This window comes from Chamaea fasciata, unplaced genomic scaffold, assembly GCF_029207755.1.
Source record: "Chamaea fasciata isolate MVZ Bird 193981 ecotype frontalis unplaced genomic scaffold, bChaFas1.0.hap1 SCAF_5, whole genome shotgun sequence".
In the NCBI taxonomy this organism is placed as follows: domain Eukaryota; kingdom Metazoa; phylum Chordata; class Aves; order Passeriformes; family Sylviidae; genus Chamaea; species Chamaea fasciata.
In genome coordinates, this window is record NW_027094090.1 from 70,018,056 (window position 1) to 70,044,609 (window position 26,554).

At 36.1% G+C, this 26,554-nt stretch overlaps 1 protein-coding gene across 23 annotated transcripts in view; it reads right to left on the reverse strand.

Annotated features, from left to right (window-relative positions):
• Positions 1 to 26,554, reverse strand: part of C2CD5 (C2 calcium dependent domain containing 5) — a 56,280-nt gene that overhangs the window by 7,061 nt on the left and 22,665 nt on the right. For 9 of the 23 annotated variants that reach the window (XM_066184377.1, XM_066184375.1, XM_066184373.1 and 6 more), the window contains 14 exons: positions 26,058 to 26,166; positions 13,862 to 13,976; positions 12,081 to 12,176; positions 10,118 to 10,309; positions 9,232 to 9,418; positions 8,110 to 8,274; positions 7,645 to 7,785; positions 5,886 to 5,949; positions 4,370 to 4,431; positions 3,813 to 3,911; positions 3,304 to 3,393; positions 2,980 to 3,067; positions 1,842 to 1,928; positions 134 to 184 (listed from right to left, as the gene is read on the reverse strand). In XM_066184377.1, the coding sequence (XP_066040474.1) occupies positions 134 to 184; positions 1,842 to 1,928; positions 2,980 to 3,067; positions 3,304 to 3,393; positions 3,813 to 3,911; positions 4,370 to 4,431; positions 5,886 to 5,949; positions 7,645 to 7,785; positions 8,110 to 8,274; positions 9,232 to 9,418; positions 10,118 to 10,309; positions 12,081 to 12,176; positions 13,862 to 13,976; positions 26,058 to 26,166 (1,546 nt within the window). Of the gene's footprint in view, positions 1 to 133; positions 185 to 1,841; positions 1,929 to 2,979; positions 3,068 to 3,303; positions 3,394 to 3,812; positions 3,912 to 4,369; positions 4,432 to 5,885; positions 5,950 to 7,644; positions 7,786 to 8,109; positions 8,275 to 9,231; positions 9,419 to 10,117; positions 10,310 to 11,987; positions 12,177 to 13,861; positions 13,977 to 24,222; positions 24,289 to 26,057; positions 26,167 to 26,554 lie in introns of all 23 variants that reach the window. The other 14 variants (XM_066184368.1, XM_066184364.1, XM_066184363.1 and 11 more) reach the window with 5 other exon arrangements.

Consider the following 26,554-nt stretch of genomic DNA (forward strand, 5'->3'; position numbering starts at 1 on the left):
AAGCCACACCAGAGCATGCATTCTCAGTAAAGTAGTAAACACTTCCTGGATTAAGACACATCCAAAAAGAGTATACCAATACCCCAAGAATGCTCATTCTGTTCTGGCAGATGGCTAAATTAAGGAAACTCACCTCTCTGAGCAGCAGGAATACCTGTGTGGGAACTTGCACCCTCCAGGACTTCTAATAAAACAAAATTAATTCCGTTCAGATAATCTGTTAAGCGGAGTGAGGTAGTACAGGACAACAGCTTGCAAGAAAGATGGGAGTGACTGTTCACAAGGGCCTGGAGTGACAGGAAAAGGGGGAATGGACTCAAACTGACAGAGAGTAGCTTTAGATTGGATATCAGGAAGGAATTCCTCCCTGTGAGGGTGGTGAGGCCCTGGCACAGGGTGCCCAGAGAAGCTGTGGCTGCCCCATCCCTGGAAAGTGTCCAAGGCCAGGTTGGATGGGGCTTGGAGCAACCTGGGATAGTGGAAAGTGTCTCTGCCCAGGGCAGGGGGTTGGAATGAGATGATTTTTAAGGTCCCTTTCAACCCAAACTACTCCACGATTCTACGACCCTTATAAAAGATTTTCGAGTCAAGTATGAAAAAACCCCACCCTCTATATAGTATACTGTGTGCTTTGATAACAGAGTTAGCATAAATCACTTTACTAAATCTACCTTGCCATTTTAATATGTTTATTTATTACAGGTCACTACTGTGTAAGATTAAAACCCAATATTTTTAAAACAATCCTACAGAAAAGTAAAAATTTATTAAATAGCCTGTTAAATAAATGTAACTACAAAGAGGTTGTGAAAAAATGGCAGATGGAATAATTTTCTGGCTGAACTGCTCTGTCTACAGCACAATATGGAATGTGAAGAACATCAGGAAAAAGGGTACACAGGAACAGGCTGCCCTCCACTTGCCAGTGCCCAGCACACAGGGAGCACAGTCCAGGAATGGGTAGAGGGACACGAGCAGAAATTTCTGGATAGCTCCTCTTTTTTGAAAATAAAAAAATGTAGCAAATTAAAAGTTAAGCATTAAAAAAAGAATAAAAATCAATAAGAATGTTTTGCTGAAATTAATATGGCCTCTGAAAATACAAGTAAGTGTGGTAGGCACCCTTCTTTACACAACTGATTTAATAGGCAAGAAAGGGAGCCCAATCATTTACAGTAATTCCCAGATATTTCATTTCTTCTCAGTAACCATTTTGGTAGATAATCCAACAAGGGAGAAGGAATTAAAGAGAGCTGATTTCAATGAACTGAATTTTTAATGCAGTCATAGAAGAACTGTGACAACCATTCCTGAACTGCAGCTCTATCTCAGGTAAAATAAAGCAGCTGTTTAACACCTACAATGTGCTGCACTGTACAGATTATTTACCATACAAGTTTAGGCTCCTTTCACTTAAAGGAAATTTGCATGCAATTAGTGTTTGGTAGATAAAGTACTTCCCATCATGAAAACAATGAGATTCATTATGCGAGGCTGAGAAAACATGGAGGTACTTTATTTGGGCCATTTACAGTATGCCACAAGCCTAATTATTAGGTAATTGATAGTTATGTCAAATGACACCCAACACCCAGTGGTGTGCAGCATCTTCAATATTCTAAATGTAAAGACAGGAAATACAGACAGAACGACCAGCTAAGCCATCTCCCATGACTCTCAAAAACTTTGACAACAGGAATAAATATACCCATTATGTTTAGGCAGCAAAGCACATTTAAAGACTGTGAAAGTACAGATATTTTAGAGCCTCTACAACTATGAAAGAGCAGAACTCAATATCCATAAAAAACAACAGTTTAACACTCTCCCCATCAACTGACCTTTAGCTGGAGAGAATGGTTGAGAAGAAAGGGGATCAGAGCAAAGTTCCAATGGGAATTGTAGCTGTTCTTCATTGTCTGTAGATGCTTCAACAAAGAAAACATGGCCAACTGAATAATTAATCCCCAAAATAAGATTTGTCAGTAATTACAAGCAGAGTCAATTTAGTCAGGTCTGACTTGAACAGGTATTTTCAGCATGTGCATAAAGTGATGCAGTTCTGCAGAAACAGGTGTGTGACAACAAATCCAGCTGCAACATTGAACAGAACTTGTGTTCCACTGAAAAAGATTTCAAATTTTTAGGAAAAAATGAAGTTCACTCATGCTTTTTTATTTTGATTCTGCAGTTGGAAAGTCAGCTATTGTAATAAAAATTAGCACTTATTTCACATGAAAGGAAGCACTTCACTGTTACTACTGAAGAAGTCAGCTGTAACCAATGTTTTAGAAACAAATGATTCTGTTTCTGCTATCTAATTCCATTCTGAAGAGCTGAGTATCCTCAGAGTTCTGCCTGAATTCCCACTTCCAGAGTGCACATAGACATTTTTAGCATAAGATGGTACTTCATTAGCAAGGTGACATAAGCACAGTGGTCTCTTCTATTCCCTCCATGTGCTTCACTGAGCTCCAAAACTATTACTGACCTGCTTAAGGATTTTCAGAAGGTTGGGTTTCTTTAAAAGTATTACAAATAATTTCTTTTCCACCTTCTTAAAGTATGGACAAAATTTCTACTTATAAGAACAAGTATTCTGTGATGATTTATACCACATGTTCCAAAATACAACAGAAATGCCATCATCTGTTACACCAACCTTTTAGAGAAAAATAATCAAAGCAGTATTATAGAGAGAATAAGAAAGTACTATAAATTTCTTGATCATGTAAAATAAATACCTAATACTTGATAAGTAAGTCATCCGCCTGGAGGTCAAGTACATGAACTCTAAAAAAACTCCAAGTGTTGAAAGAACCTCCCTGAAAAACAGGTATATTTGAACTTGATGATCCTTGTGGGTCCCTTTCAACTCAGAATATTCTGTGGTCTGTGATCTGTGTATGTAACTGAAATTAAAATCCAGTATCATGAGACACTGGGGATAAAAAAGGAAAGATGCCTCACAATATTTACCTCGTTGCTGTGATTTTTCTGTAGGTGCTTTGCTGGCTTGTAGTGCTTGGTTTTTGTCATATGTAATGGCAACAGCTGTGACTGCAATCTGCAAATCAGAAATATTTGGTAAATCAGGTAAGTTGATCTCTTGTGCAATCTGAAAAATAATTTTGCAAACAAGCAGTTCCTTGCATAGAAACATAATAGTGGAAAAAAAAAAAACCATCTAAGAATTCACTAGGCATAGCAGTGAATCAAATCCTAGCCCAGTTTACCCTGAGCAGCAAAGGTTAACTAGGGCCATGGCTATGTGCTGTTACTCAAAAGCAGCAATTCACTTACCTGAACTAATTCATCCTCTGGCAGAGCAACTGTAAAGTTTACATGGCAAAGACAGCAGGGAACCATAGACCGGAGTTTAAAATACAAGCTCTGTTGAAGACAGGATATTATTTTGTGTTACTCAGGGTAAAAAAAAAAGTGTGGTTTATTTCAGAGAAATTAAGGATCAAAACTCTTTTCATAGCGAAAGTCATCTAATGATACTATGTTTTTCTTGAAGAAGAATTACATGAGGGGAAAGTCTGTCAGAATGCAATCTACTGTGGAGCTGTCTTTCTATTTCTAGAGCGTACTGCTAGTCAAAGGACTCCTTCAGATTCCAAAACCTTTGGAAATCCCTAATATACTAAAAAAAGCTGAACCTATCTTTACAGAAACTCACAAACTAATTACAGACACTCTGCAGTCTATTTTCAAAATTATGAGGCACATGTTATTTTCAGTACAGCTGAATTTTACTTGGCTTCCATTTGAACACTTAAAAAAAGTATTTGAAATAAGATTCTTACCTTCAACAGATTCTCACAGAGATCATTAAAGTTCTTATTGAGTGTTTGATTTGTTGGGTTAATGTTGCTTAATCTGGACACTCTAACTGCTGTGAACATCTGAATTAGAAACAAACACGGGGGGTTTTTGCCAACATATGCCAAAATATTTTATCCAGTGTCTTAAACCCAAATTCACAAAGAAGGAAAACAATGTAAAATATATCAACATACCTGTTGACTAAGTAACCAAATATGTTAGCTAAACAACACAGTCAATAATCTGTTCCCTTTAAGGGGCTTCAAACAGAGCCAAACCTTTCAAAAAGCCAAAACCCTGAAGTCCATATTTACTGTAATTACTTTCAGATTTCTGTATTAGGTTATTTTTTACATAACAGCATTTTAAGAAAACAACAAAGAAACAGGTTCTCATACCTTATTGTTCTTACCAAAATATTACTTCTATTTCTGTCATAAGGATGTCCTTTCAATTTATCTTTCAAAATACGCATTTAAATTACTACAGCATATTTCAATACAATTTAGCAAAAAGTTTCAATTTTGAATAACCTTACTTGAATTTCTGGTGTCCAGTTATTTATACCAGGCATAATTTCTGTGTTGCAACTATAAAAACCTGTGAAGAAAGTAATTGGGAAAAAAAAAATCTATTTTATACACTGCAATACAAAAATCCTTGTAAAGGAAACATATGTGACAAGGTTTTGCAAGTATCTTCCCTCATGTGGTTTTGAATATTGAACAATACACCAGAAATGAGATCAACATTCAAAAAACAAATAGAGAATTCTTGCGAGAGGGGCCAACACCCCAAATCCACAACTGCTCCTCCTATTTCTATTAGATAAACTATGCACAAATGAGGAAATTTTTTTTTGAAAGGTGTGATATGAAACGCTAAAAAGCCAATCTTTAATAGAGAGCACAGAAAAGGCTGTAAAGGAACTACCGTAGTGACTGAATGCAAATTAAAACCAGAAGCATAATGACTAAACAGCAGAGTAAAAGAAGTTATTAACAGCAAATCAGTGATTCTGAAAGCCTGAAAATACAGTTAAATAAGCAGAAATTAGGCCAATGTGGTAGGGCCTGTATAAAAGCACAAAATGAGCTAGAAAAGAAATTATGCAGAAGCTTGCAGAGAGTATAAATATTAATAGACTGCTTTTCAGAACATCAAAAGCAGAAATTCTGTTGAAGAATCAAGTAAGATTCAGAAAGGATATGCAGAAATAATAACACGAGAGCAGAAAACGTGCTTTTCTTTTTACAGCAGCGTAGTAGAGCTTTCCACAACAGCAGAAAACCACCCCCTCGTTTATTTGTCTTGAGCAACTGTCTGAAGGAGACACTGAACAAATATCCTTCACCAAGGTCTCTTTTAACAAACTAAGAATGAAGCATCACCAAATGAAATGTAAATATTAGACTAGGAAAAGTGCGACAAAAATGCTTAATTTTCACAGTGAAGACATCTTTAATTTTGGATTTTGTGCTTCAAACACATTAATGACTTACATGCAGAAGAGGATAAAACAAGATGATTGCTGATGGCCTTAATTTAAGGCAATAAAATCAACTGCAGCAGAACTGGATAATCAGTGAGGAATAAAAGATTTGGTGATAGTAATAGGTAACTACAAGGATAGTTCTGAGCTCGACACGACTCAAAATTATTAACACTGGAAGGAAACTAAGACTTTCTCAGAAGAAACACAGGGAAATTCACAATGTCAAGAGGAAGAACAAGGACAAATCAAATGTCCAGAGCAATTTCTATATAACGGACAAATCTATTTGCCTCTTATCCAGATCCAGCAGTTCTGCTGGGGAAGGTATGACATATCTATACAATGATAAATAGCATAAAGACAACTGATACCAGGCAATAATTAGTTCTCTATTCTACTTTCATTAAGCTGGAACCTACCAATGTGCAATTAAGTCTAAAAATCTTCAGAAAGAGTAATATTGTTAGTTCTCTGGGAGCTTTTAAAATAATTTTTAATAAAACTAGTCATATTTTGTCATTTCGCAATATAAATTAGAAAAAGATGGTCGTAACTATACCAGAAGGTGGTGGAACATCTGTCAGTAAAGAATGTACATCTTCCATTGCATCTGTGTCATCAATCTGCAGAAAGGGAACAATTGAGGAAATCATGTTGCTGTGCCAGTAAGAAGTTTCAGAAAGAAATTAAAATAACCTCTATTCCATTCAACTCTTAACACTCTCATTTTAGATCAGACTGAGAGCCCTGCTACCTTCTGCAAATACTTCTGTTGTGTCTTTACATTCATCCTGTCTTATTGACCTGCAAGAGATCCAAATTTACCTCCAACTCCCAACATTTTCTCATCAAGTGTTTTTTAGAAATGGTTTATAATTTAACTCCGGTATTGAAGTGTTTTCTGTCAAGTAATGTCTCCTTCTCACTCTCCATGTAAAAGGGGTTGTCTTTCTCTTTTCCTTCAAAAAACAACCCAAAAACTAAACAAAACCAACCCAGGTATCTTTACCTCTCATAACTGCCTTCTCAGCCTCTTTCAGCACATCCTCATCACAATGAAGTTTTTACTATTTTTTTTTACGTAGCTCCAGTGAACAATGATTTTACTCTGGAAAGCTTAGTCAGGAGTTTAGCTAAACCTTTTGGAATATTGTTTCTGATATCCAATGAATCATCAACCAAATACCCAGATTCTCAAGTAAGACAGTAGTAAACGATTCCACAGATAAAAAGTCATTTTTCCCCACAAATGCCTTACAAATTTCTCCATTTTTAACAAAGACCCTTTTTGCAAAAGCACCAACCAATCTAAAGCTATCATCCCAAACTCTCCCAACCTGTTATTTTTTTTACTCTCCTTTCATCCCTCTGTTTTCAAACAAACTGCTGTTAAGAGTGCTCCTTCATTCTTCCTATCTACAACCTCTCTTCCAGATAATTTTCTGTGAAGATGGTGACTTTTGAAGATTAACAAAGCCTTAAATGTACCTTAGGCTGCAATTACAGGCCGTATTTTGAAGTGGTTTTTAGTCAGTGATAGGTATTGGTACTACCTGTAGCTACAGGATGATCAAAACTCCAGCCCTTCTTTAACACTTGCTGGAGTATTCAAGACTTCCAAATGGACAATGTTCAGGCACGTCTTTGAATTTTAGTAAATAGAGAGGTAAAAAAACCCCAAACCTGTGTTCTTCATTAAACTATAGGTGTTGTTCTTTCTAGTTGCAGCTGTAGAAAGAACTGGAAGGTACTGTCAGAAGCTGTGAATTTTTAAATTGTGAAAAGCAATAGCTGAAATTCAGGAAAGCTTCTTTCATGTGCTCTCTTGGCACATGCAGTTTTTTGAATGCTTTGAATACAACCCATTCTGGAAAGTAATAATTCTGAATGTTCAACTACAACAGTAAGAGCTTTGAAACAAGAAGAAAATACAATCTTTTTATTTGCTAAATACAAAGTGTGGCAACACGGAAACTCAGTGTTTATAAAAATAGATCTTAAGTTTTTGATCAGTCTGATCTGCTGCTTGAAGTAAGCAGAAGGACATTTCTTAACAGCTCTTAATTCTTATTCTTGAGATGGCTACATATTCATGAACACCAGGGCAATCTTTCTTCAGACAGTCTGTGCTTTAAGCAAATGAAGTAAGAAAAAGACAAAACAAAATCTAATACTTCACTTTTTCTAATGATACAAAAGGGAAAAAATCATACACAATTTAGGATTGTTCTTGCAGATGGGTAAGAAAACTTTTTTTTTTAAAATATATATTTCAGGAGAAGAAAAGTATGAACATCAGTAGTGAAAATGTTTATCACCTCCAAGACAAAAGCATCTTTCTTCCCATGTGAAAGGTCAAGCTCTGTAACTTCATCAGAGCTTTCTGACTGAGATCTCAACAGCCTGGAACGTTGTCTTGGCTCTGGAATGGGAGACCCAATAATTTCTTCAGGTAACTCCTAAAAAGAATGTAAGAATTAACAGATGTTGTGCCCTGCTTAAAATAACTCAACTCTTTACAATTTGTAAACGATTCTAAGAATCAGATCATTCTGAAAATTATTCTGCTGAGAAATATATCTGAATAATACCAAACTGATTTGGCTATGTGGCTAAAGAGATCTAAAAATTCCAGCAGCTTTCCAAAATACAGCAAAAAAAGTCTGTATCTCTATTCATAAATAAACTTACATTCTGAATGACTCAGTAAGAAAAGATGAATATACAGTGTAGGTATTTGAATCAGAATTATTTTATTTTTAAGAATAAAAAAATTTACTTACCGGAGGATTAATCTCATAGAGTTCCTTGTTTTTTGCTATTGTATCGTTTATTTTCTTTTGCATATGGGATATGTGCTGCTCATAGGTGCCATCATTTGGAGTTTTCCCAGCAATCTGAATACCTCCAGGTGTTGGCAAAGCTGCTAAATACACACCTGTTGCAGACTTTTTAAAAGCCACAAAGAAAAAGACAAGTATATAAGCATGAATTCCTAATATATTCATACAAAGCTCTCCATAATGCTTATGCTAAGCCAGCATTGTAACATGCAAATTACAGCAGCATCTGGTGCAAATAAATAAATGGATCTCTCTTCTGTTTGCTTATGAAAAAACTTCACTATTCTTTTAAAAAGAATTTTTCATGGTGGAACTCTTAAACTTGCTTAAAAAATCAAACAAACCCTAAAAATTAAAGCCTCTGCCCCAGTATGTTTTGCATAAGCAAATAGCTTTTTACAGATGTTGAAAATCTAAAATTGGGACAAACCATTTACAGCATCAGTGAGGTTGTGACAACCCCGTTTCTATTTACAGGAAACAGATCATGAAAGACAAAAGAAGATGTCAGCCAGAATTACCCAAGCACCCTCTGATGCAGGAAGAAGCAGGGTATTTCACTATTCTAACCTAGCATGGAAAAATAGATAATATGGTTAATGAACATATCTTGACTTTCTCAAATCTATCGTTTATTTCTTCAGTTTCATCAAAGAAGAGGTAACATACCTTCCCCTTGTTGTCAAATAACCAAAAAATTTACTGACAGACTTAATTGATCTAATTTGTCATGGAACTGCAATTCAAATTGAAGAACAGGCATCTCTTTGATAGGAATACCATCATTTTTCTATAATTTGTGCCATTAAACTGTTTAAAGCTTCTTTTTCTCTCATTCCCCTTTCTAATACTCTTGTCTTCTACAATTTTCAAGAGATTCAAATCTTCTTCTGCTGGTTATGAAAAAAAAGTCTGTCCTGATTTTACAATAAATAAGACACCTTGCTCTTAAAATGATGTTTCAATATGTCTGGTTGCTCTGAATTCCACGACACTTGCATGTCTTCCTGAAAAAAACACTGTAAGACAGCAAAAGAATCCCAGGATTCCAACTGTACTTACTGCCAAGCCCATCAGCATGTTTTCCCCCACAGTGATCTGAATTCTCAGCCCAAAGAGGGCATTCATTCCTCTCAGCTTGAGTTTGTTCATCAGCTGTGTGTGCACTTCATACTCCATGAATGGCAAGAGGTTGCTGATGGAGGTTGCATTTGCTTCAGCCTGAGCTTTCTTCTTCAGACGGCACAACCTGGCAACACAAACCAGCACAGAAAGAGCTTTAATGGATTTGTCAACACTGAAAGGGATCACAGGGTATCCTGACATTTTTTGTTCCTCAATGTATAACCTAATATAGCTTCTTTTCAATTCTTCTAGATTGCTGCAACAGTAAAATAAAATGCCAGTTCTTTACAAGAACTCCTGGAGACAACATCATCTGAAAACTTCCATTTTCAGCTTTTCTTCTAGTAAGACCCCCAATGCAAACATCTATTTCTCTTGCTGCAAGCCTCAAACATTTCAGGCACAAATTCAGAAAATTACTACTGTAATTTCTAGTGGTAGAACTTTTAATAATCCTATTAATACAGTTATTCAAGACACACATTGGAAGGAAGAAAAAAAAAACCAAAACCAAACCAAACCCAAGTGCCCTCACAGAGAAAGCATTAACCATATTTATCTGAAAAGATAAAAACAAAAGCACAGCAATCCCATCTCTGACTACACATTAGTCATCTTCCACTCTTTGGGTTTAGTCCTACAAGCTGAAATTCAAAGCCCACACCAGTGCAATGATACTTTCAGAGAAAAACTTCATTCAAGAACACATGCCAATTGTATGTTTTATAACATAAGGTTTGATGACACACTGGATTTTAGCAACAGAAATTTTCTCAAAGATCTCCAAAACTTTACTTGACTACGAAAGTATTTTAACAGATACCTGGCTTGAATAAGACATCCCTTCCCAACAACTATAGCCTCTACAGGAAGGTCAATTGTGGTGAAAAGGACATCAGGAACTTTTTGCTTCCTGCAGTTGTAACAGTAAGTGAGGTGAGCAGGAAATGGCATGTTCAGTTCATCATATGGGATATGGCAAAATCCACAACCTGGTGGTGAAGCTTCTTCAATCCTAAAAATACATTATGGAGAAAATACTTAAAACATCTGCATCTTGTTAAGCATGATCAGTAAGTGCACATGTGTATAAACACCTACAGAGACCTACTTAAATCATACACCACAACCAAACTCTGCTCCGTTATACCAGTGTGACAAGTATTAGAATATATGAACTAGAAGAAGGAAAGGTTGCACACTGCTTGCTAAAATGCTATCAATAAAACTTGCATTGAAACTTCTTATGCAGGGACTGAGAAAAAAGGCATTAAGTGTCTAACAATTCACATAAACCCGTAATGTTACTGGACTGGCTTTAAGCAGTGTAACCTCTAAATATAACCCATGATACAACTGGTGTACAAAGAATTAGATGTACTAAACACACCAAAAAATCTCTTTTACATTCATTGTGCCCAAAACCCCGTAAGAGCAGAATACAAACAACAAACCAATCATCCTTCTGAGAAGCTGCACAATATATATTAACATATATTATTATATGTGAGAAGAACAGCAAGATTATTTCCTAAGATAAGGTATCAGCTAAAACTCATTATTTGCTTAGAACACATAGTCTCTTTCCCCCATGAGCAATACCCAGGAATGACCAGTATAAAAATATGAACAGGGAAAGCACATGCCAACTGCAAATCATCACTGCAAATTCATTCTGTTTCACATACAGGATTCTTCTCAGTGATTCTGAAGAGGTGCATAAACAAATCTGATGGATTTGGAACATTAGTTATCATAAGACTGGCAAATATATTTTGTGTTGAGCATGAGCTTTGTCTGTTTATCTGTTTTACCTCCCTCTGGCATTTCTAATCTATGCCAAGACTCTTAGTAGCACCAAAATGTATATTTACATAAAAGTGCTATTTTCTTTATATTATGAACATGATATTTATTTCTCTCCATCATATAGTGACTCCAGAAACAAATATTTTAGTTCTGGCCACAGTTTTTAAAACTCTATCTACACCAGATGACAATGGTCTTTTGCTAACAGCAAAAGAATAATAAATAATATTACACTGACTGGTTTATTATGGAAAAAGCAAGGCAAGTGCTAAAGTGTAATAAATAGCCTTGCTTACAACTATAGTAATCCCTTGAAATATTTGATCACTATCCTGATGAATACATAATAAATTACCAATATGCATTAATTAGTTTTTTTTCCCCAAAAATAAATTTGTGGCAATGCTCATTCTTCAAATTTTATTTGCAAGAGCAGAAACAAAGGGAAACTTCATGTTTGGCCTTCAGTTTCATAATTTTGTTCACCAACTTCAACAGACACATACCCATTTGGGAAAAATCTGGCATCATATTTGTTTTACAACCAAGCTATTTTATCTCCCCCACATAAATAGTATTTAATGGAGCATATATACACATTACAGCCACAGCCACTTTTGGCTTATGCAAGTTATCAAACATCTGTCATTTTTTTATTGTGTGATAAAAAAATTGAGAAAAGAGACCTGAAGAGCAGCGAAGGAAAAAAAACTTGAGTTATGATCTGTGTTAGTAGTCAAACGTGTTACCTTATTGAGACTGTTAGAAATAAAAACAGAGTATCTAATTGGGTGCAGAGCTCCATTACTCCTGTGGTGGTTGTTGTTAGTGAAAAGCAGTAAAGTGGTTGGTCCCGCATCCTGCACTGTAACACTGTAACCTACCCTAATAGAGAAGAACTATCTTGGCTCTGAGGAAAAAAATCAACCTCTCCCTTCTCTGACCCTATGGAAAAGAAGCCAGGCTGCCATGACAACCTTTGTTCCAAACAGCCTTCCATGGTGCCATCCTGAAGGAACCTAGGGTTCAGTACAGCTGCTGTGCCAGATGCGGACAAAATACAGACCTCTTCACTATAAGAGAAAAGAATAACAACAGAGTGAATTCCTACCACTTAGTGGTGCTTTCATATAAAATTATCAGATCAAAAGGCTAGTACAAGTCTCAGTGAAGTTCAATATCACCACTAATTTTGTGCAATTTGATCCATTAAAACTCACAAACAATCCTCTTCTGGTATTTAAACTATAACAAGTACAAGATGAAGAAGGCTTGAACAGAAAGACTTAGGAGCTTTGCCTAATGTTACAAAAAATGTAACAACAGAAAGGCTAGCCAGGGTTAAGTATGGTTTTCAGTTCTGTGGTCAACAATGCAAAGAAATACAGCAAACCAACCAAACATTAAAAAAAACCCAACAAAACCAAGGCATAATTTTTTACCAAAGTAAAAGGGAAGTCGAGACCCTCAGCATCTTATTAACATTCAATTTTCAAAATGAAGTTACAACCCAACACTGACATGGGTGCCTCTTGGAAGGATAAAAAGGGGCAAAACAGTAAAATTTTACTACGAAGAACTACAAAAATGGTACATTTTGCATGTAAAGCAACTGACCACACTTAGGATTTAGAGGAGTTAAAGCTCTCAGAACTACCACAGAGCTTTTAATAACTCTCAAGTTGTTAAATAAGAAACAAACCTCTGGTATTCAGTATAAAATAAAATATTGAAAAAAATAAAGAAATTTTCCCCCATATTTGCTACAATGATACATCTGTCTTTTTTATTTGTTGTTTCTCTTTCCAAAATAATTTTTCATACATAACACATCTGGCAGACCAGTACTTACCACACACAAGCTCGTGCTTTAAGCACGGAATAAAGCTGAACTGGCAGTAAGTATGGGAATTCCGATCAGTATTTTATCAATAATCAAACACTACCACTTTAAATCCCTTTAGGGAAATGCAAGCATCAAATAACCCAATAATTGATTGCCTGCCTATGCTCTGTACATTCCTTCCCCATAGTTATGGTAGAAAAAAAAAATACAAACTATTCATACTTTTTACAAGGAGACTGACAGGCAAATGAATAAATGCTTCATTTTGGTGTGTTCATCCCTCAGTGACGGAATAATTGATGCAAATATGGTAAACCAAAACTTTTCCAACTTCTCTCCTTAAAACAGCAGATCTTTAGTGCCTTTACCTTAAAATATCAAGGTAAAATCAACTTGAATTCAGATATTGGAATTTGTTCATTACTTCCCAAATCAAATTCAAAACAGTGGACCATAGTGGTTTTCTGTTTTAATATCATCAGGCACAACTGGCTCCAGGGTGAGCTTTTTCTGGGCCTGAAATGTGAAGTTTGCCATTTAAGTTCTGGTCTGCCAGTTGTTATCCAATGATGAAATTTCGATACATGTACTTTTAGGAACAGTCTTAATTATTTAGGTAGATTAGGTTTAGAAAACTTCATGGATAAATTAATACTGTTACTACAAAGTAACTTGTAGGCTTTAGTTTAAAAGAAAAAATTGTAACATTCATTAGAAAAAACTTAAAACCCAGATCTAAACGTATATAAAAAATGTCTAATACTGAAATTTCATAATCTCATTTAAACTCTGTAAAGTAGTTCTAGAATAGATAGTACCAACAACTGCACTGGAACAGTTAACTTTATATCCACTGATGATGAAACACGTTTTCTGTGGCATTTTGAAAATCAAATCATCATCATGATTTACCAAATGCTGGTTGATTCACTGTAGCCCACTACAGCATGACAACCCAATGCCTTGGCATGGGATTTTATTTCTTGTCTGATTTCTGCCCACCAGGCATCTCGTGTCTCTGGTTCATCTGAAAGACAAAGTATAAATCAGTTCACTATTCTGTACTATGCCAACACAAAGCTTCATGCAATTAATCTGAAAAGTTAAGTTTTTCATATTCAAGTGTTTTGAATATGGACACACTTTATTTCCTTCCTATTCATCACACTTCAAGGAAGCGCTAATGGGACTTTTTCACTAATTATTTTGTTTGTATCCCATGTGAGCAGGTTCTCAAAAATGACTGCATTCTTGTTGTCCATATGACAGATAACACTAAAATACTGTAGATACTGTCCCAACCTGTACCCATTTTTAGTTCCAAACCACACTCTCAGTTTCCAACAACACAAGAGCAGTGTGTAACTCACAACAAAGCATCACAGATACTCTGTAATGTTGAAAAACTAACAGTAATGAAACAGTATTTGTAGTAGTAAACTAATATTTTACTTTGCTGTACCACTTGATATCCTTGAAATAACCTCAATAGTTTTTCCTACTGGAAGCAGTTCTCTCTGTTAACCAGATTTTAAAAATATTTGTTCAAAACAGTATCACTAATCAAACAGACAGTTCTGTGGCACTTCTAACTGTGAGAAGCCATAGGGATCTGAAACTAACTCCACATTTACAAAATGAAGAAGTACAGGATGAATGCTTAGTGCTTTTTGGTTTCAGTATCCTGGAAACTGCACCTTCCCTCCATGCCCATGAATTGATTCCAATTACCTTTACTGTCCTCAAGGTTATATGTTAAACATATCCTGCCTGCTTTTCTTGAAAACTACGAGATACAAAAAATACAAAAAAAGTGTGCTGCTAAAGTAAGTTCATGCAATCCATTGATTTTAACTGCTCAGCAATTAGTTCCCATAACTAAAGCTCTTGTCTTGCAAGCTTTTTATATATGGAGCCAACAAATACTGAATTTACAACTAGAATTTGTCAGCTGTTTCTTCTCTCAAAACTTACCTGTTTCAATAGTAGTTGGCAACTGTGTTAATTGTTGATACAAAAAGGGAAAACCAGTAACAAACAATTCCTCAGATACTACCATACTCTACTCTGAGTAGAGAGATTCTTATGGAATTTCCCTGAAATTACCTGAACTTAGCACAGATACAAACTTCTGGCCACTGAGTTCTCCTTGCTGAATCATAATTTAAATATCAAGTTCAAAGCCTGAAATTGATTTGGAACCAATTTTGTACTACCAGGAATTTTTATCAACACAGTGTATGATAACCACATTATCATACACTTGGTTCTCTGACAACATGACAAACAAAAATGCAAGATGCAGATATACACATAATTTAAAAGTTACTGAAACAGAAATATTGTAAAGTAAGATGTAATCAATACTGTAAAATAAGATGTATTCATTCATGACTTTACCTCAACTTTTCATTTAGCACTAGGCTTTAATTTTTCTAAACTAAACTAATGATCATTTTCTAATTCAAAGGAAGAGCACAGAGGTCTGTATATTCAACTATACCCAAATTTAGATGGCAATGCTTGTGTAACTCACAGCATTATGCTGACCAGCAGCAGCCTGGATGCTCAGACTGAAATTAAGTCAACCTTCACTTTAAATAAAAAACACTGAACAGAAAAAAACCTTACAGTGAGAGTTCTTAGGAATGTTCTCTGCAATCAACAAAAACATACACGTCAGGACACAAAACAAGGGAATTTAAGAACTGTATCAATCCTGTTCTGTTAAATGCAACTTCACTTTAGCAGGTGTCAGTGCATTACTGGCAGAATCTTGAGGTGTTGCACTTCACTCTCAGTGTGAAAACACTGTTTAAATCCTCTCAGTGACTGGGAAAATAAATGCTTAAGATGATATTCAGCAATCCTGACTCAGATTCCTGGAGCACCTGCTCCTCTCAGCTCTGGAAACAGAGATTCCTACAGAAATAATCCATCACAACACAGGGTTGGAGCTCCCCAGCTCAGCTCCCAGAACCATTTGTGGTACAAAAAGTGGGAAATGGCTTCTCTTTGCACGGACAGCTCTGGACAGAGGCTGCTTTTGCTGCCACCAGGCAACAGCAGCAGAGGTAGTTGAAACGAGGGAGAATTTTTGGAAATGGATTGTAAGGCCAGGCCATAACATCCGACAAATTCAGAGTGTATGGAAGATGTGAGACCATAGGCACATTCTGCGTAAGTTCTCTCTTAACTCTTTTTGGTGAAATGGTCAAGGATCTTGGGAGCAATTCCTCTTTCCCCCTCCAGTCATGGGCCAGAGATTGTTTTTCTAAGCAATGCGTTTCTCCTTAGAGATGAAAAGTCTAAGGAGCAGCAAAAGTGGTTCTCTGACCATGCAGACAAACACCTGCTCAATTGAGACTGGATCACAGGCAGCTGGTTATGCAGATTGACTGAACAGCCACACTTAAATTTTTGTACTTCAAAGAAAAACACCTGCAATGAAGAAATCCCCTTTTTTTTCTAGACAAAAAAAGCGCCAATTTTTCAAAACCGTAACTTTTTACATCTTTTGGTTTCACAGGGCAAAAACTGCTTCTACTTATCACCAGTGACATTTCTATGTCAAAGTGCAAGAAAATGTGAAGTCATGATGAGGATTTGAGAGTTAGCAACAGGTGAAGTGACTGAGGATGAATACAAAAAGTGCTGTGAAACAAAGGTAAGATAGATAAAGACAAGAATGACACTGGAAAGGAATGTAGCCAGAGTGAAAACTGAAATGGAATGAGATGTTGAAAGGAAAACAGGGATCCTTGAAGTGAACATAAAAGGTAGAAATAGTGACGGGTCCCAAATTCTATGCAAACATTTGGCTTTCCTCCACAAAAATTCATAGTTTAAATTACTAAAGTTATTAAGAGACTTAACAATTTTCTCACCTAACATCTACAAGAACACCTTACCATCATGGCAAACACAGGCTGTTATGAAGTTGCTCAACACTGTCTTGCAAAAATAACATTTAACCCTTTATTCTAAGAATCTGTTCAATATCCACACTAACAAAACTATTAACTACAGAAATGTAATGGATAATTTTCATTCTTATTAGAAGTAATTATTTTCTAGCCATTGTCTTCAGCATTAACAGGATAAGGCCCAATATCTTTCAAAGAATCCAACAATTTCTTATTGCACAAGAACAAATATTTCTATAAGAGTCATGCACAAACAACTGTAAGGAAGACTGGGACCTCTGCTTAAGATATTTGACTTTTTTTTTTGTTCCAGAGAGAGGCCAAAAAATAACAATTATGTTTATATATAAATATTGTACATTCACAGTTTACACGAACTTACCTTTGCATATAAAAAAAAAAATTTGTCTACAATTAAAATCAAACACCATGACATTGCAATAATAAGTTGATACAAAACACTGAATGCAGTGCAATGTGTAGCATTCATATCCTTCTGACAAAGATTTTCACAAGCAGCCTTTTTTGACACATGAGCCACACAATTTCACATGGGGATGCTGTCGTAGCATTTACAAGTTTAGTAAAGCTAAGGATTTACATAAACAATTAGAGGAGTTAGGGAAGCAGGATGGCATGTGTCCAGCACACTCCATGAGAGTGCCTGTTGGCTTTTTTTGGCTAAGGCAAAAGCTTAAGAACTAAGGGTTTGCAAAGCAGATTCAGCAGACAGGAGCCAGAAACGGTGGGTATTTTGGCGCATGCTTGGATCAGGTGACAGTACAGACTGAAAACTATGGCAGCTCACTGAAATGGTTACAGAAAGTAATGGCCCTGGATTCTAGGTGGAAGCAAAAAGGCAAGCATACAGAGCACTCAGTCACAAGCTTTTCTAGCAAATGTACCGAGTAGTTTGGACCAAGGTTTCTCTACAACTTTAAAGCAGAAAAGTTTGCAGGAAATTCCACTGCTCATTATGCCCCCTTTGTGGGAAACCAAAGGCTGAACATTAAACTTACTTTATCAATGTTTCCAAATTGGCAGGATATTTATAGCCAAGAGGAGGCAAAGCACACTGTTCCTATAGTTGAGGACTTGAGAAACAATGTTGTCAACAGTACAGTGCTCTATAAAAATCGTGCCAACTCTAACCTCCTCAAGCTGAAACTTTCCAAACTGATTTTATTGAGCGGTTTTGTAAGACACAAACAGCACTTCTGGAATGTTCTCTGAGTTAGCTCTATTCACCACCAAGCCACCCATCTCCTTTAAAATACAAAGTTGGGCTGTACTATCCATGGGACAACAGCCTGTATAAATCTTTCACTTAAACACTATCAATTTCGAATTCATAAGAAGCGACATCTTTCCCAAGTTATTTGCTAGAGGTTCACTTGTACAGGTTCCTTTCAAGATTTAGCCAGAAGCTGCATTTTGCTAGTCCATATAGATTTTTGTAAAACTGAAGACAGATTAAGAAGAATGGCCTCTTGATGACAACAGTTCATACCCAAGAGTTACTGCATCCCTAAAGCTGAATCCTTAGACATCTTGAGGAAATCACTCCAAAGTAGGAACTGTCTGATTCATTTCAACCAATTTTACATTTTATAATCTAGTAAATACTCACATGTAGAATACAATATTCTGACAGGAGGAGGACAATCATCAAAGGAAAATTTTCACAATCTATAAATGACTCATTGTTCTGTTGTTTCAAAAATGGCAATGGAGGCCAATAATATTCTTTCAGATTCAATCTTTGAACCTTTCATTAGGCAAAGTCATTATCCACACGTTCAATGTTCCCTTATGTTTGTATCTTCTTAATGAAAAACCTACTAACAGCTTATACAGAAAGAAGTGTGGTATTTTCTTGTAGGTTTGGCTGGTTGGGTTTTTTTGACACCCCTTATAGGTTTAGAAGAACCTTCCCTGGACCTTGAAGTTTTATTTAATCCTTTCTGGTTATTCCATAAACACTGACATTATCAATTTCCTAAAATATTTAACAACTAAATAACTGTACAGAAACACAGATCCTCTGGTCTGTAAAGATTAAGACAAAATTCAGGTAGCAAAGAACTAAACCTACAGCAGATTAACCTAAAACTTTGCAAAAAGTTTCCAAGCCACTCTATCCGTGTTTAAAAATACTACTCCCAATATTCATCTTTAAGACTAAAAGATGTACAAATGAAAACCTTCTGTAACAAAGTGAAGGAAGCAAGTTAAAGGGATGTATCAAAGGCAAACTAGGATACACTAAAGTAGCAGGAAACAGTGTAACTACACCCAAAGAACAGGCACACTTACTGTTACAACGTTAAACTCCAAATAAAACATCCAGCCTGCAAAACATTACTGATAACCAGATGAAGTCAGAGAGCAACACACATCTCGTTTCTTAAGCCCAAACTGCTGAATGAGCAAAACAAGACTTGTAGGTTGAAGGAACTCTTCGATTACTAAGGAGACAATTTTAAGAACACTTGGGATTAAAACTGCATTTACAGGATGAGATATTGGCTGGCTGATTAAACACAAACCCCTTCATGTGCAGGGCAGTTTTCTACTGTTTGTCAGGCCAAATCACTGCCTGAGCACCAAGACTCCAAGAGAAACCATACAGCAAAGCCCACACTCCATTCCTTTCACTGGCAGCTCGCTGTTGAGGAGTGCTGGCTTTAATCCCAAAATACACTCCAAGGTGGAGAAGCAGAAGGGCTGTTCCCCATATGGCTTAATACAGCCACAACAGTGGCTAGGACTTTTTTTACTTTTAATTGTAGATGCAAGTCTGATAGGAAGAGCACAAATTGAAAAAAGTATTGTCTAAAAAAAAAATTTTGGCAGTAATGTCAAAGCAGCAGCAGTAATAATTTAGCGTAGAACTAAAAGAAAGAAACCACTACATGATACAACTTCAATAAAATGAAAAAAAATAATGTCAAAATATAAAGCATTTGAAGAGAAAAAAAATTACATTCAGAATATGCTAAAAATTAAATTAAGTAACACTTTAAAATACTTTAAAATGAAGGTTTAAGTTCCATCATACTAAGAATTGTAAAAACTTAAAAATACTGCCCAGAAAATAGAAAGCATTAAATACAGGAAATAAATTTGCCTCTGGAAAATCAGTTCCATGTATAAATATGTGCCTTTGTTACTCCAGCTTTTAGTGATTATTTCAGTCATTCATCCCAGAATGGTGACTCAGCAGGTAACAGAGAAACTACTTACTCTATTTGGTGTCTCAGTTGCTTTGTCACCTTGGCACAATAAATACAACCTATTTTAAATCATGAGCAACCTTCAAAGAAAAGCTTCAAATGACTACAACAAAGGGGCTGTTACCCAAAGCTGGGAACACTACGCTGTAACAAGACAGGGCTTTCTAAAGCACATTTTATCTATTTTATTGCTGCAGGAAAGGGATGGCATTATTTGGTATGAAATGAAGCTGTCCCTGAATTTCCTATTCCTTGTTTGCACCCCTCAGGAATGCAGAACCTCTGCATTGTTTCTATACACTCACAACTGTTTGTTTCAAGACAAACGAGGCAGAGAAGCCTCTTGTAACTTCTGGATCCAAGGAGACTTAAAAAGAAAATCCCTTTTGTCTCATATTATCTAATGACACTTATCAGTTATTCCTATAATCCTGTTACAGTCAGACAGAACTTGTGTTCTCTGTATATTCTCCTACAAAACTTCTACAGATGTTTTACAAGGCCATGTTTAGCTGCAATTATGTAGCAGTTAGGAAGGTGTTGATTCAACCAGAACTGTTCTGGTTGTCTTCTAACAATGACATATTTTGAGCCAGGCAAATAGTTCTACAACTGTATGTTTGCAACCACAGAATCAAGTATCAGAAGGCTGAAAAAATTCAATGCAATCCATGAAGGAAATTTTATGAAGACAATAGTTTTAGTAAAGCTCCATATTTTGAAATTAGGATGAGTTATGTGCAAAAAATACAGTTTTTGTAAGACCAAGGCTCTCTCTTGTGTACTATCAATTCAAAACCAAAGTGTAGCTGTGCAGTAAGCAATGGCTTTTTTGGAGCACTTGTGCAAGGAAAAGTTGATATTGGTTTTTACACCGTTAGCCAGAATTTAGGGAGAGTTTTAAAGCAGCGTGAACAGATTAAATAGCATTACTCAGGTAGGCAAAGAATTCGAAACAAAGATTCTAAATGCCAAGTTTATTTATGAATCCCTAAGAGAACATGTGAATGCTATCCTATGCTCAGTGACAGTAACCACTCTTTCTTCAGTTACGTAAGGATCTACTAACAACTTTCAAAAAAACCAAAACAAAGCAGCACAGTCCCAACGAAAATTATTTCTTTAACATAAGTGTGTATCTGCTTCCAGAGATAACATTCAAACACCATTCACATTAACCATAGAAATGACTTAGGAACATTCACTCCTCTGGAAAGACTGCAGAAAAGTGGAGTAAATTATTACTGGAGAACATCACACCCCTCAGTCTTTTCGGAAAAAGCCTCTGACAACTGCCTTTACCTCCCATTTTCATTCAACACATACTGATGGACAAGAAGTCAACCTGGAAATTCTCCAAGAAAAGGCAAGAGGTCAACCTTAAAATGTTGGGCTTTTTACTACCTGTTCTGAAGGATAACCACATCACACACCAACTGGAACATTCTGACATTTCCTACTGTGTTCCTACAAATGGGCCACACTTACACCCCAGAAAGCAGCCTGAAATGCAATTTGCACATTCTCTGTTTGTACTTTTGTGGAAGAAAAACATTCAGTTACAGAAACAAAACACAGCCAAGCTTTCCTCTTGCATTTCCTCATGCAAAACTGGAGAATTTCACACTCCAACAGCAAGACTGGATAACGCACAAGGAACTCAGGAGATGCTTAGAAGTTTTCAACCATCTTTTATCTTTCTGTATTTCTGACTAGCGGAACTGAAAATGCGCTGCTGGAGTAACTTCCTGAATGAGGAGTTTAAAATTTATTTATGTGAGAAACAATATGTTGGTGCTATGAAATAGCCATCTGGAAAAGCAGCCTCTATGCAAAAAGTTCTTGCACTGCCTGCCTTTCTGCTCTGCGTTTAACCTCAGTGCCAAACCTTTAACAAAGATCCAGTCTTCTGGATTGAGGATTCCTTGCGTGTTTTTATACTTAGAGTTCATTCTCAGAGGCACCACCAGAGGGTATCTTCCACTCTATTACGGGCCCTCTTTTCTATGGATTTTTGCTCAACTCCCTACTTTTATTTTGCAAATTCATCTTCATATCCACCTTCTTGCATTTTACAAACATTTAAACAATTCTTCATCGAACTATATGCACTTTCCAGATATTTAAGCAGCTTCTTTTCCATTCATGAAATAGTCGGTCTTTACTTCCACGTTTGATTTTCAAGCACCTTCAAATCTCTGACGTTTCCCTATCACTGGATGCTCCTGTTGTATCTTACACACAATTAAACCACTGGCAAGAAAAAAAAAATCCTTCTGCACTACACAGGTTACTAAGCAAGCTGAAATGAAGCCTGAACATTTTCCAAAATGAAAATAATTTTAGCCCACTTCTCAGGGAGGCACTAACTCTACAATTACTGTTTGGTTTAGACCTCCCTATTCCAACCAACACTTCTAGGTAACAAGCACCTCTGGGTAAAATAGTGTGTGTGTATATATATATATATACACACACATTCATTTTCCTGTAATCTCTAAAAAATTTAGACAACAGTTTTGGATATTCTGTCAAGAACTGAATTCCTGACTTCCATTTAGCTTCCTGATCTTACATTGTGGATCACTTTCTAGCTTAGTTCAAGGCATGTTTAGTGTCTGTACATAAACTCATTTATTCCATTATTCCAATAAAATTCTTTCAATAAAAACATCCTACTAAATGATCTGGAAGAAGCAACAATGAATTCCAACTTTTCAAGGTCGCACACAATATACAAAAAATTCTGACACATTTTTAACATTTGGATCAGACTATGCTATCCCAGACACAGACTTGACAATTTTAAAATATTATTTTCATACTGAAGGTTGATTTTAAAAGATTATCACTTTAGAAGCAAAGAAAACCAACAAAATCAAAAAAGCTCATAATCATAATATTACAGGATGCCAACTGTAACAGGGAGCAATAAAAATGAGCCAACGGTTTTAGGCTCTCCCTAATTTTGAACAATTTGCAAAATTAAAAATGTCTGGTTTTTAACAACTGTATGTTTAAACTGAATCTTAGAGCACGGTACAGAGCTGCACAGCAACAGTGAATTATCAAGAAGGAAGGTGTCTGAGGCAAACAAGCCCTCAGAGGGCAGCTTTGGACCTTTTTATTGTGCCAGCTTTAAAAACATCAAAGTTTGACAAGGTCTGCTGGCTTGGGTGTTATATGTAGAGAAGTTATGCCCGCCTCTCTTCCACAGCATGTTATCTTTCCAGAGGGAAAACATGAGACAGAGAAGTCTTTATTTCATCTAGACTGCATCAACTCATCTATTTCTTTTACAGCTGTATAAGAAAGTTACACACTTTGATTACTAAAAGTGCATAAAGTAAGAAGAATATTGGGGCTTTTTTCAAGCTAGGTAATGAAGTGATTAAAAAGAATGATGTTTTAAGTCCTGAAACTGGCTGCATTTTACAATACAAGATTTATGAACCAACAAATCCTGGGCTACATACTATCCCTTCTCTTTAAACTGATAGTTCTCTATTTTTCTTGGACAGTTTTTATATCTATTATTTTCTATAAGACATCTGTTATTTTAGAACTATTATTACGAACAAACACATTCATCGATTTCCTGAAACTAACAGGAGGAAAGCCTTTGTTGAAGAAAGTGCAAGCTCATGCACAACAAAACAAACCTAACCAACAGTCCCCCCACATCAAACCATTAGGCCAAAAAACCCCAAAACTCCATTACATAAAAAAATCCCCAAACTAAACTGAAAAAAAAAAAAAAAATCACACCTGACATGATCCCAGATGTGTAAGGAAGAATCCATTCTCTTTCCCTAAATGACTTCCTTCACAGATGCTGAGCTGAAAGTGACTACCAAATAAACATCAGAACATTCAGCTTTCCAGATTGGTATTAAATTATTCTTAGCAATACTATTTTATACTAAAACAACTGTTTGTAATTTTAAAGGAAGTTCTTTAACAACATGAAAAGGTGACATTTAGGCATTTGATGATTAAATAGATTTAAATTTGAAGCATTAACCTAAATATCCTAGAGCATTTCTAGTAACTTCACTGAGCTGCCATAATTTCTGTCAGCATATGTAGTACTGAATGACTAATAAAATACCTGAATTGAAACTATTCCAGTCTAGCAGTTTGTATGATCTTGTGTTACCCATAATTCCGACAAAGGCTGAGTTCAAAACAGCAAATTAGTAGATCAGTTATAGAAGCAGAATAGTGAAAAAAAAAAAAAAAAAACTACCAACAAGAACACAATTGACAACACCACTCCACAGGAACTGGAAAGACACAGACAGCAGAGTTAATAAGAGGCTGAAATAGAAAGGGAAAAAGGAGCATGCTATAGCAATCTGGCACTAGGTGACCAAAGAGGACAGTATATGGCAATTTTGTCTTACTGGCAAGTTCTTAATCCACCTTCAAATGTTCTCTCCTCTTCCATGTTTTCCCGATTAATTAATTTGCCAGCTTATTTGCTTCCTTAAATATTTTACAGACTTAGTTGAGACTCAAATGCTTCACAATCATAACTATATCAGAATTTTTTTCTACTTCTCCACTACCTTCCCTCCCACAGTCACGTGCCTTCATTCCCCCTTTTGTTCCCACTATTTTGCAATATGAGTTCCAAGGATCATGCATTTTACATTCACTTGTCAGGAGCAATCTGCAAGTCTCACAGAAACACTGCAGCTGTGCAAACACACATCTCTGTCTTGCCTTATGTCTTACACTGCTTCCACTCAGCTGGTAAAAATGAAGGAGTGCATAATGCAAGAAATTACTTTATAAAACTTCTAAACGAAATTGATTTTTTTTTCCATTCTGTCTTACATCTATCACACAGAAAATCTTTCACATAAGAGACCTGCATCAGAAATCTGTTGAAGATACAGAATTCTAAAATAACTTTGTGGCAAAGAAAGACTCACATATAAATTATACTTGGACATTTCTTTTAATCTTCTCTTCACTGTGTAAATAGATCTCAGAATAGGAAAACAAAAGAGTAACATTTGTGTACTAATATACTTGAAAAATATCCCTTAAAGCAGGAGGATCTAATTCAAATTAAGTCTTGGATTTAATTTCATGTTGCCAGTTTAGTGAATCTTTAGATCAGCAACAATGTGATCCACCTGCCTGGAGAATTGCTTGCCTTGGGCCAGAGGAAGAAAAGGAAAAAATTCGGGTTTTGTACTTTTTTTAAGGATGTATTTGCATATATTTCCTTTTATTACTCCTGACTAGTGCATGCAAAACCACTACAAGGTGCTATTTTTACTCTCCTCTGCATTTTTAAGTCCACTGTCAACTCCAACTTTTTGCAAAGCGTTCCTTATCTGGTCTCAGTGACTAAACCAACCAAGTTTTCAGAGTCAAAAGTCACTCAGTTCTAACATTAGGACTAGGACATGCAAAACACACATGTTCTTGTACTGGGGTTCCCAGGAAAAATAATAAATAAAAATCTTGAAGTACTGTTCAGTAAAGGTTTTTGAGAACAGAAACGAGGCTGTAAAGGTTAAAAACCATGTTGTGAGCTAAACTGTAGCCATTAGTCCTTAAGGATTTCACGGAGCTGAAAATGGGAAAACATTCATAGTTAAGATCAAGCATTTCATCTCTTTTTTGTTTGAATGGAAAACTAGCATCAAGTTTTAATCACAAAAAGTGGCAAAAAATTAATTAACCCCTCAATAATTCAAAGCTAGTTTTCAGTGCAAAGTTACTGATTTAAAGTATTTTTATTATTACTTTAACTTGCTGCCATGTTTCTCACTAAAAACATAACCTCGGAGTACCTTATTTTTCAAGCTTAAAAATGATTCTCTGAAATCCACTGTTAGAATAGATCTGTATCTATTCAAGCACTGATCTGTTATAAAGGTTAGATGAGAGGCCTCGTGCAAGGAAGCCATTCCTGTGCTGACATACCAGGATTGTGGATGCGATCCAGGAGCTTCACTGAGCGAGCACTGACAACGCCCCCGACGTGGACAAGAAAGCCTGGTGGGAAGGTGGTCAAGGTGAAAAATGGGAATTCCTGTTGGGATTAAAAACAGACAATAAATGGCTGCTCACCAAGCACTGCTGAGTGCCACTTAACATGCAATGAATTTCACTTCCCTGAAATACAAGCAAAGCAGTTACACTGGGCCAGACGTGTCCTTCAGAACCACGTGTCCTCATGGACCCATTGTATCCGAAAAGCAGAGGTTTTACACAGTGAAAAAATACTTTTCCCCCACAGAGTTGTTTCTCAGTGATAAATGATCAAAACTTGACCTATTTAGAGGTGAACAAAACCTCTGTCGATGCACTTTTACCATGGCTGCTGAACACCAGAATTGTTCTTTCATTAGCTGATAAAAAATAAACGTTTTTCTCCATTTTTAGGTGTTCTTGTTACAACTGACTGCAGTTTGATTCTG